Source organism: Aristolochia californica, unplaced genomic scaffold, assembly GCF_029961685.1.
Source record: "Aristolochia californica isolate CCGP_79_NKW_82.1479 unplaced genomic scaffold, dmAriCali1.0.hap1 SCAF_12, whole genome shotgun sequence".
NCBI classification, from domain to species: domain Eukaryota; kingdom Viridiplantae; phylum Streptophyta; class Magnoliopsida; order Piperales; family Aristolochiaceae; genus Aristolochia; species Aristolochia californica.
The window spans coordinates 25,763,642-25,774,393 of record NW_027181793.1 but is presented as its reverse complement, the minus strand read 5'-3'; the positions used below and the strand labels follow the sequence as shown (position 1 = coordinate 25,774,393).

General features: G+C 36.7%; 1 protein-coding gene across 3 annotated transcripts; it reads right to left on the bottom strand.

Moving 5' to 3' along the window:
* Positions 1-866: 866 nt before the first annotated feature.
* Positions 867-10,650, bottom strand: LOC137945283 (ADP-ribosylation factor 1-like). 3 transcript variants are annotated; one of them, XM_068791097.1, is made up of 8 exons: positions 10,167-10,640; positions 10,012-10,050; positions 9,835-9,897; positions 8,973-8,991; positions 7,408-7,519; positions 7,126-7,173; positions 1,475-1,605; positions 867-1,227 (listed from the first exon to the last, which is right to left on the bottom strand). In XM_068791097.1, the coding sequence occupies exons 1-8, from the start codon at positions 10,267-10,269 to the stop codon at positions 1,194-1,196; spliced, it is 549 nt and encodes a 182-aa protein (XP_068647198.1). In that variant the 5' UTR covers positions 10,270-10,640; the 3' UTR covers positions 867-1,193. The 3 variants fall into 3 exon arrangements, with proteins under 3 accessions (XP_068647198.1, XP_068647200.1, XP_068647199.1); XM_068791099.1 differs by lacking the exon at positions 867-1,227 and having other exon boundaries at positions 1,492-1,615; positions 10,167-10,647; XM_068791098.1 differs by lacking the exons at positions 867-1,227; positions 1,475-1,605 and adding an exon at positions 5,374-6,952 and having other exon boundaries at positions 10,167-10,650.
* Positions 10,651-10,752: the final 102 nt, after the last annotated feature.

Here is a 10,752-nt window from a genome sequence, read left to right as displayed (position 1 = left end):
TGGATTTGGAGTGGTAGATAGAAGGAGAGTGTGTACCTTTCAAAAAAAAAAAACAAAAGAATGTCGATTAATCGCTGCTTGGGGAGACGAGAGAGAACTCAAATGAGTCGATTGTACATGGTTTCGTGTCCAATGAGGGCATCGAGAAATCTTCTTGCGGAGCAAAATAAGAGGAGAGCCATATGAGTGAAACAAGAGAAAGGATTGAATGACACCATCGAGCAACGAGTAAAATGAGGAGTGAAGGTGAATTACCTGTTTAATTCATTTTCACTATCTACTTACACCGTGTATTAACGCTTGTGGGGCCATTTTTACTTACACAGTATACTAACAGGGCCTTGATATTGCCAACAACTTTAATGACTTCTTCATATTTCTTCTTTCTTATATAAATTAAAGCTACTATTTCATATCGGTGTTGTTTGATCACCTATTTGAAAGAAGCCATTTGAACGAGGATGCCTCATGCCTGCAACCGTCCTTACCTTATCGGGCATGGGGCGGAGAAAATGCACCTCATAGCGTTTTGCTCCTTTAGAAATTTGCTGCCAAAGGGGAGGGAAGAAGCTTCCCCTAGCTCTGTACTTCGAATCCCATCCCAGTGCCACCCAATATTTTGCTCGTAGTGTAGTGCTGGCAAAGGGGAGGAAACTCCCTGTCACCCTCTGCTTGTACAGACAAGTGCAGGCGGTTGAGGAAGGAGCTCAGATCCCCTCCACTGTCAGAAGAAGTTTGGCAAAGCTTGTCCTCACTCACCTACTTAACGCGTATGAACAGAAACTTCGCAAATTGACTAGTGACAAGTCATAATTTGCAAACCCTTACTAACAGTTTGCAGCTCTCAGTAAAGATTAATATTCCATGCGCTGGACAAAACAGCTAATAAATAAACAATTCCTGTAAACATGGTGATTCAAAAGTTCTTATCATTCAGGGGAAAAAAAAAAATATCAAAACTCTGATGACGGCGTTGTATACTGCCCACAGAAAACAGGATCTTGATGATGGGGCAACATAAAATGTGTACTCGCAAAAGACTATTGGACAACTATAATCACAAAAATAAGAGAGTTCCAAATGAATCACCATCCAACACATACAAATTCCTGTAACAATCCCAACCTGCAATTATCTAATCTTCATCACTGTGTTGGCCATAGTAGTACTATACATTGCCTCTTCACCAAAGTTTAGCCACCTCCAGCTTTGAGAGTGTTACTTAACCTGCATTCAATAAGATTCTGCTATAAGCCTTCCGCAATCCATCAACAGTCTACTTGAGCAGTTCTAGTGAGCCATTAAAGCAAATGAACTTTTTTTTGGTAAAATGCTGAGCCAGAAGCTCCAACTTTTCAACCAAGACAAAGAAATAACAACTTTCAACTGTCACACCAAGTCATTGTAATAATCAACGTTAGCTAAAAAATTCTTTGTAAACAAACATAAATTCGTTGTGGCTAACTCTGTTTACCAGTCCAAGCCTTCAAATATCCCTTCACCCTTTAAGGCAGAAGTTTTAAAGATAGCCCACTGGCGGTTTTTAATCTTGTGCAGTTCTAATGTTTCTGTTATTGCTGCATCATCAAGTGCACCAGGCAGATCCTGTACAAAACTAGAAGGATACAGATAAGTTATCTCATCAAAATACTCAAGTTATGTAGTTCCTAATGGTTTTTATATAAGGATGATGAACATAAACTATAAATGACAACCATTGGTTGCATCGCTGAAAAATAGCAGTTGTGAGCATACTTGATGACATCAAAATGAACTTACCCCTGAATAACCAGAATAAAGTACTGCAAGACATTGAACATGCTCAAGAACAAATATAGAAGTAATGCTCTGCGAATCATTTAAGTGTGTGTATGTGTTAATGATTGGTGGAACATGTGGCTCAAGAAGCCATTGATGAGATATTGTTTTCCAGAGTGGCAGAGTTCTTGGTGTGATGGAACATATAATTTATATTGAAACAAGAAATGACAGTAAAAAAGAATGGAATAGAACAAACTATTACACATAAAACATTTATGAAACAATAATAGAAGAAAAAGACATACATAAGCTACCAAAGTTACGGGAAAAGGGACAGCAAATATAAAGATCACACTAAATGCATTAAGAATGAATATCAAGGTTCACAAGGATGACCTCAAAGAATGGTGAAACAGACTACCAAGTGAAAATTAGGTGAATATTTATGAACAACAATAGACAATGGGACCTAACAGCTTAGAGTTACATCCAGAACAGTATTAGAGTAATAAAAATGACAAGAAAGAGGAAGAAATTAAGACAATTCCATGCTACTCATATCCAAGAAGAAAAAAGACATCCGAAGTTGCACAAGTTGCAGGAGAACAACTTGAGATACATCATGAACATGGCAGGTGACGCTGAATGAAAACAAACAGGTTTAAGCAGACCACCAAAGATGTGAAGAACTCAATTCTCTCATACCAGGGAGGCACATAGTGGATGCAGTTTAAAAAGATTATGAGAACTACCAAGGAAAGAACACAACTTGCACCCTGTCCATATCCATTTGGAAAAAACATGTGAAAGAAAGAGTACCCAAGGACCTAATTTGGTTGGTATTAGGAAAAGAAAAAAAGTCCTAAAAAGATATGGACATCACCAAAGTTATATATAAGGGTGTACTAACAGGTTCAACAACGATCAATGAGGGAAACTTTTATGTCAAGGATTAGCTTTATGCTTGCATACCAATAATAAGGATTAGCATTAAGCTCATATATTTAGTATTTATCATAGATGACTTGACTGTATGTCAATAGCCATAATCAAAGGATAGTTGAATTAATTTCTTTTACAAGATTTGAGTTCTGAACATAAAGAACTACAAAAACACAAATAAATGAGCTGAATATAATTGCAACTTTAGCGAGCAAAGCCAATAGAATGTGCATGAGAAGATTTAAGACCAAATTAAACTTTTCAGCTGGCTAGGCTCAAAAAATCAAAAGGAACAAAATATTGTGGAGGATTTCACACAGAACAAATAATGTTTGATACATGGAGATTGCAATGTAAGTGTGCAATATTAAAGAGTCTCACTGAAGACCAAAGTCTACAAGGAAGTTATTGAATTAAACATGCTTTATGATCAGAATGTTCAACAGCAAAGAAGCATCATTTAGAAAAGGTAGGGGAGAATTTCTGGATTAATGAGATAAAAATAGGAAAGAGAAATGTTAAAATAAAAGGGAACACAAAATAAGTAATGGGCATATATAGAACTTTTTATAGAAGCACCCACAGACAAGAAACTTAGTGGCCCTTTTAGGTCCAATCATCAACATCCCTCGTTGGTGCCTTTTTTTCTTTCAACATCATGGGTTAATGCGCTCTATAGATTGGGACTGAACTTATGTTTTGCCTCCTCTCAAAACTTCATTCCTCAGTTTCCAGCCTTCCTCTCCCAAAGATGGGGCTCACTATGTGGCACTAGTGCCTTGGCATATTTGGAAGGAAAGAAAACAAAAAGCTTTTCCAAGAAGAGAAGTTCACTTGAAAGTGTCATCAAGAAGTTGGTTCTCTTGATCATTGCTTGGCTTGGCTAGTTGAAGGACTTGAGTGAATTTGCTGGTGTCATCCAAAGATATTGGAAGCCAATTGCTTGGCCTCATCTCCCGTCATGATTATACAATTTGACCTGGGTCTCTCCCTTCTTGGTTCCAGTAAAGCTAAACTTTGATGGGAATTCTAAGGGTAATCCAGGTCTAGAAGGTGTCTTGAGGGGTTCCAAAGATGCTGGGCCCTTATCCTTTTATTGTAATGAGCAAATGAAATATTTAATGGAGAACTCCCAATAGAGAAAAGCTATGAAAAGGGGAGGGGAACTTAGGGCTCTTATGAGGGAAAAACAAGTTTTCTGACCACTTAAGTATTGAAGGTGATTCCAACCTTGCTGTAGAATAGTGCAAGAACAACATTGAACCACCATGGATATTTGGTTGTTGTTGATGGAATTCTTGACATCTCATGTTGTATTCAATTTTTTTTGTTTTTTTAATAACAATGAGAAAGAGTATTTCATTGAGAGGGCTCCAAAGCTAAATAGAACCAAGGAAGACACCCCCATACATAGAACCAAGGAAGCTCAAAGGAAAAGAGTGTCCCCTCCAGCAAGGTGCTGCCAAGAGACCCTTTCCTAGCCAAGGAGTCAGCAATGCTATTGGGCACTCTGGGGGTGTGGTGCCAGGAAACATTCATATTTTTATACAGATCTTCAATTTCATCAAAATACATCAAAAAGCGCTATGGAGGGTCCATTTCTTCCACTAGCCCACTATCAAATGGTGGTGAAGTGAATCTCTCAAAGTAGAGTCGGATGCCCCACAGTAGGGCTCTCAACTCCACCATGGTAACATCCCCACAACCGGAGGGAGCAGAATAGACAAGGAGGACATTACCTAAGGTGTCTCTGAGCACTCCATCCCCACCAGCTGGACCTGTTCACATTTATTGGTCTCATGTCTTAAGATATTTCAATTGTTTTATGTTGAGGCCTGTTTTTTTAACCCCTAGCTAACTTTGCTTTGTAATTTCCTTTTTTCCTTAATAGAATACCATTTGTTAAAAATAAAAATAAAATAAGTGAGAATCATTTGAAACAATTTGGACAATGTTTTAAAAACTGAATCAGCCATCAAACTGGATCATGGCTCATTCTGGTCTAACCTAGTAAGATCAGATTCAACCAATAAATATTGTTTCAGCATTTAAAAACAAATCAGTGCCCTAATAAGCTGGTTAGAGGTTCACCAATACATATCACAGGTCAGCACTTTGAATTCTCCCCTTAGCACAAAATATTTTCCACTTGCCTTCAAACATTTAGCAGATTACCCAAACTAGACCCTAGTTGAACAAGTTTACTCTTCAGGTCCAAAATTTTAGCTAGAAGCAATTATTTGCTATCAGTGTTATTAAAACCGGACCAGACCGGCCAGTTCAACTAGATTGAACCACAAGTGGAGCCTTTTTTCGGTTCTTATACTACTCATAACCTGATTTTGCAAAGCACAGAGGGAACCGGCTGGTTGGGCTGATGCAACCACAAAAGAGTCCAATTTCAAAAATATGGCTATAAAGGGTGAATAGCAAGTGAAATTATTTTATGTGTTGGAAGAAGGATTCGAACTGCAAACCTAAGTTATGCATGGGCACATACCTAATTAATCTATCAAACCATTATTTTGTGTGTTAATAGAATGAAAAAAACATTTATATAATAAACCTAGAGGTTGCATTCCATTTTGGTTCAACCGAGGTTGCATTCCATTTTGGTTCAACCACCAGTTGAACCTGGTCTAACCAGGTAAAACCAAATTCTCTCATGCCTCAAATTGGATGGCCCGTTCAGTTTTTAAAAACATTGTCTACTATATAAAAACCAAAAAGAACTCCAGTTCCGATTCAAACAGGTTGAACCAACTGGCTGATAATACTGAATTTAGGCACGCAAAGAGAAAACTAAAATCAAATCAAAGAAGCAGAGGTTTGTCAAAGTCATACGATGGAAAAAAAGTAAAGGGCCAAAATTGACGTGGATGAGTGAACAAGGAGTCATCAAATGAGATAGCAGAAAGGGTGAAGATTTGTGCACTATACCAAGACAAGGCTGGCACCGGTAGATGATAATGGCATCTTTAAGATTTTTCAGCTTACCGCCTCTGTCATATATACAGTGATATAATGGTGCTTCAACCCAATTGACTACTTCTAAGGCAATAACTATAATGGATGTAGAAACCATCTTCCGGCCCACTTGGGGCCCTTCTAATGCAATGGTCTGAATACTATTGAAGATTGGTCTGGAGATACAATTCATTGAGTGCTGTACCAATTCCGAAATTCATGGGAATCAACGAAGGACTAAAACTCTTCGTATCCACATTGGATGTAGAGTAATTTGCTTCATGTAAAAAAGGAAGAAAATGATAATCACTAACTTAACTTAAGAGAGGGTTTTCCAAAAAGAGCTTTAGCGAGGGGAAGTCATCTTTTGGGGCTTCTATGGGATGCTACATGTACTTTATTTTTCCTGACTCTTCTGTTTTGGCCTGCCCTTTTTTATATCCTTAACTATGCTGACAAATGAAAATAGTGAAAATGAGTCTGGCTGGAAAAATATTTGATACCATCTCATTCATTGTTCTCAATAGAGTCACACACCAAACTACATGCTGACAGATAAAACAGGAAAAGGTTTCCCGATTCCTTGTAACAGAAGAAAGGTGGCCATAAAGAGGGTTAAGTGTAATATAATTGACATGGAGTAGAGCCATACAAAGAGTAGTTTCTTCCATGCTTAGGATAAAGTTCCATGGACAGTATAGCATATATAAAACATGTAATAATAGAAATTTATACCTAAGGACTATTCATGAAGGTATGAACAACCATAAACAAAGTTTTGATTAATAGCAACCAATGAATAACTTTTTATTTTTTTGAGAACAATGAGAAAGCGACTATAACAGAGTAAGGCAAGGTACAGCTAGCAATTTCCGTTTAAGGAAACATTTAAACCCCTTTCTTCTTTGAGAAATAGAAAAAAACAATTGCATCCATTGGCAATAAATAAAACGTTGCATGCCCAGTGAATGAAATGTTTGCTTCAATCAGCTTCAGCATTAAGTCAGTTACAGGAGATACCACTCAATTGTCAGGTTAGCTGATAGACTGCAAAACATAAATCAAACAGAAGTAAAAATACAATGAAAGGTGCCAAGATTTTTTGTTCAAACACAAACATTTAAAATAGCAAGAACGGATATACTCAGCTAATCCTGCTGAGTAGCCTAGGTCATCTAAAGAACCAAACAAGCAATTGGGTTTTTCAAACTTCTGAATTCCAGGTAGCCAGATGCAGCCAAGATCCTGATCCTGGCTCCACCTCACACAGTTCATCCAGGACCTATAACATCAGTAATGACCCATTTTAAGAAAGGGAAAATGAGGAGGTGATTCATAACTTCTAAAATCTTTGTCAAGTTACTGAGGTCTTGTAAAGAATGACCAATATACACATGCACCAACATATAAATAGCTTTTCTTTCAGAGGAAGGAAAAAAAAAGGCAACATGTCACCTGCTTGTTTGCGTAGACAAGAACTACTGCACCCTTTAGCTCTTCTTCCTACCAAAGTAAAAGAACGACTCAGTCAAAAATCTCAATCAGTAATTGTATACTGCAATTTAAGCAAGGGACTTAAAGTGACCAAACTTTTTTCTTGGAGAAGAGTTTCTTTTCTAGAGAAGATGATGATTTCTACATATAGAAAATATATACAAAGCATGCTTCAGCAAATAAAAATATATAAAATGGCCATAAAGATGATCAATTGATGGAAATCCAGGAATGATTTCATACCTCCGAGATGGCATGAAATTCTTCTTTAGCTATAACAAGTCTATCAGTATCACTCGAGTCAACAACATATATAATAGCCTGTGTATTTGGGAAATAACATCTCCAGTATGGCCTGCAGTAATATGAATGACCAAACATAAAAAATTGCAGCATAAATGTAAGCAACTGTTCTAAATCTGTAACCTTCCAAGAAAGAGCGTTTAAGAATGTGACACTACATGTGACTTGGGCCTTTGGTTCAATGGTCACATGGTGGGGGGTTTCTAATGTGAGGTCTTGGGTTCATGTCTCACCAGGGTAAAGGGTCTCAATATTAAAAAAAAAAAAAAGTGATACTATCTAGCAATTTGATGATAATAGTTATTGAACAATATCTCTTTGTCCAAAAGAAACTTAACTCCTACAAGGTGTAGTTACAACAAGTAACATTATTCAATGTAGCCAACAAAAAAAGGTGGTCTGACTATTCATCTTTGTATGAAAATGTTCCAAAATAAAGATTAAAAAAAGACTGAGAAACAACAGAAAAATCAGAGAAATGGGAATGATACTAATCTATTAGTTGATACTTTGGTATATGATCATATCATCACATCACCTTTCACAAGAATTGATAGTCCAAGACTACAGAAATAATGAACAAATCCTAGATTTTATATGCTTTTTAGCTACAGCCAGTAGCTTCCTAGTAAGACATCCATATCCTACTAAAATCTTCCAAGGCATCGTTTATCAGTCTTTCAAGACAATTCTCACCACAAAAAATACATGAAACTACCAAATAAAAATCCAATCATCTTTAAAAAATAATAATAAAAAAAGCAGATCACTGTCATCTAGGTGATGACTTTGGGGATGCACCAATGCAGTTGACTACTCATCTAGGTGAACCCCTTCCGTACCCTCAGGGACAACTAGCAAGGAGTAGACAACTTTAGATTTTAAAGCTTATTAAATGGAAAAGTAGACCATTAAACAGTCTTATACAAGTTGATCCCATGCTACAGGATGTCCCCTTTGGGGGCAAACTTATGAAAAGAAACAAAAAGATTTAGACCTATGAGGGGATAACCCTAAAAGGAACCAGAAATTATTTGATCAAGGAGTAGACAACTTTAGATGTTAAAGCTTATTAAATGGCAAAGTAAAGCATTAAACAGATACAAGTTGAACCCATGGTACAGGATGTCCCCTTTGGGGTCAAACTTATGAAAAGAAACAAAAGGATTTAGAACTATGAGAGTATAACCATAAAAGGACCCAGAACTTATTTGATAACCACCTTTCCAGCCACTAGCTTAAAGAACCAACGTCTGGAAATCTATAGGTCCAAGATCTACTCAATTTCTAACTTGGACTATTTCAGATCACTCAAGTATTTATTAGATCTCTACTCAACAGTAAGTCTCCATCTCTGTCTAATCTTTCCAAAGTATGCTGAATGGTGACATAAACAAAAGCTACATACACATCACATATCTTCTTTTTTTTCCTGGTGAAACATAACATGTGTTTTTAATGTAGTCTACACAAAAAGAAGGAAAAGTATAGCTACTAAGCAGTACCTGATGCTTGTCTGCCCCCCTGTTCCATTTAAAAAAAAAAAAAAAACAGAAAGTAATTCAGACTGGAGAATACTCCCAGATAGAAGAAGATTAAGCAAGGGCAAAAAAACATTAAAAGTGCCACCAAACAAGGAGTAACAAAATAAGTAAAACAAAATTTCTGCCGACAGATTTAAAAGACGGACATACTGATATGCGGTGCCTAAAAATAGAAAAAATAACCTTAAATTTCTGTGTCTTATTGGAGTTCCCATTCGTTTTCTTCTGAAATAGATATGTATCTCAACTTATGTAACATTTGAAGTGCTCTAAAAAGTTTACTTAGAGTAGTTCCAAAAACAATTAGGCAAAAGTCACAAACAAAAACAGAAGGATGATTAATACTAGGTAATTAACCAATTGTAATCCACGAGAAGCCAGACCATCATCAAAACCAACAACCAAAAAAAAAAAAAAAAGAATTGAAATAAAAAACCTTTTTCATGTATTTCTCCATCCAAAGACAAAGGTAAGTGAATTCCTCACAAATGGTCCATGGAAAATGCAAATGTCATTAAACATCCTGAGGTTCACGTCTAAGTGACTGCTACTTTGACAAGTATAGAAGTTCTAAATTGGATAACGTGAAGTTCTGATAATTGAAAAAAGGTCACATTGTTAGTTTTCATGTTTGGTTCAAGTGACAACAAGCAAACTCTAACTCTTCTTTTAATAGTAACCATGACTAAAACTAAAAAGCCACCAATTACAGTTATCCGTTTTACTCTCCAACTTCTATATTTCGTAGAATGCAACAAATGGATTAGAAAATCAATCAAAAGTTTGATCCTGGAATGGTAAATACAACCGCACAGCAACCTACCAAGATCCCAGACTTGAAATTTTATGTTATTGTACTGCACCGTCTCAACGTTAAAACCGATAGCTGTAACCAGAAATGACAAATTTAGAATAAAAACAGAAGTAATTGAGCATGTCATGATCTGAAAATCAAGTGACAGAAAACATTAGAAACAGAAAGAGAAACACAATTACCGACTTGGAATTGTGGAAACTACTTCTCCCATCTGAAGCCGATCTGAAAAAAAGAATAAAAACGAAATTAAGCCCTTAAACAGATAGAATTTGAAACCAAAAAAAAAATTAAAAAAAAATTAAAAAAAAATAAGGAGATCTGAGCACAAAGAGTGATACAGAGAATTGTCGTTTTTCCGGCATTGTCGAGTCCGAGGACGAGGATCCGTGCTTCCTTGCTACCGAATAGAGAAGAGAACACTTTGGTGAAGACAAGACCCATTGCTCAGAGAGTGAACCAGAGCATCAATGGCAGAAGATCCGCGTCCCCTGAGAGAATCGGGAGATCTGCCAAGCGGATCCCTAGCTCTGCTCTCTGAAGAAGAGAACGTTTTGAGATTGCAAAATGAGATACAGAAACATGCGAAATTTTGTTCGTCTAGAAGGAGAATCGCTTGAATTTGAAGACAAGAGAGGAGGAATCAGAGGAGTTTCCTCGAACGACTCGAGGAGACCCGACGTTCGGAAATTGTAAATGTAGCCCACGAGCGTAAGCGATTATCCCACAGTTCAGGCTGCTGATTTACTCCAATACTACCGGCCCAGAATGGATCCAGCAAGGGACCACATCTTTGATGAGACAAAGGCTTTCTTGTTTCTTTCCTTTTTTTCTCTTTTATAATTTTATGATTTTAAATATATGTTTTTTATTATTTCATTTTTTTAACTCGATTATCCGTTCTATTTAATAGTTAAATAAAAGCTA

What these genes read in the sequence shown, in the direction of transcription:
- LOC137945283 (XM_068791097.1), bottom strand. Translation starts at nt 10,269, where the DNA reads ATGGGTCTTGTCTTCACCAAAGTGTTCTCTTCTCTATTCGGTAGCAAG. An exon ending in AGTAGTTTCCACAATTCCAA is followed by an intron (nt 9,898 to 10,011) that starts GTCGGTAATTGT and finishes TTCTGGTTACAG; the next exon opens with CTATCGGTTTTAACGTTGAG. An exon ending in TTGTCTACGCAAACAAGCAG is followed by an intron (nt 1,606 to 7,125) that starts GTGACATGTTGC and finishes AGTTTTGTACAG; the next exon opens with GATCTGCCTGGTGCACTTGA.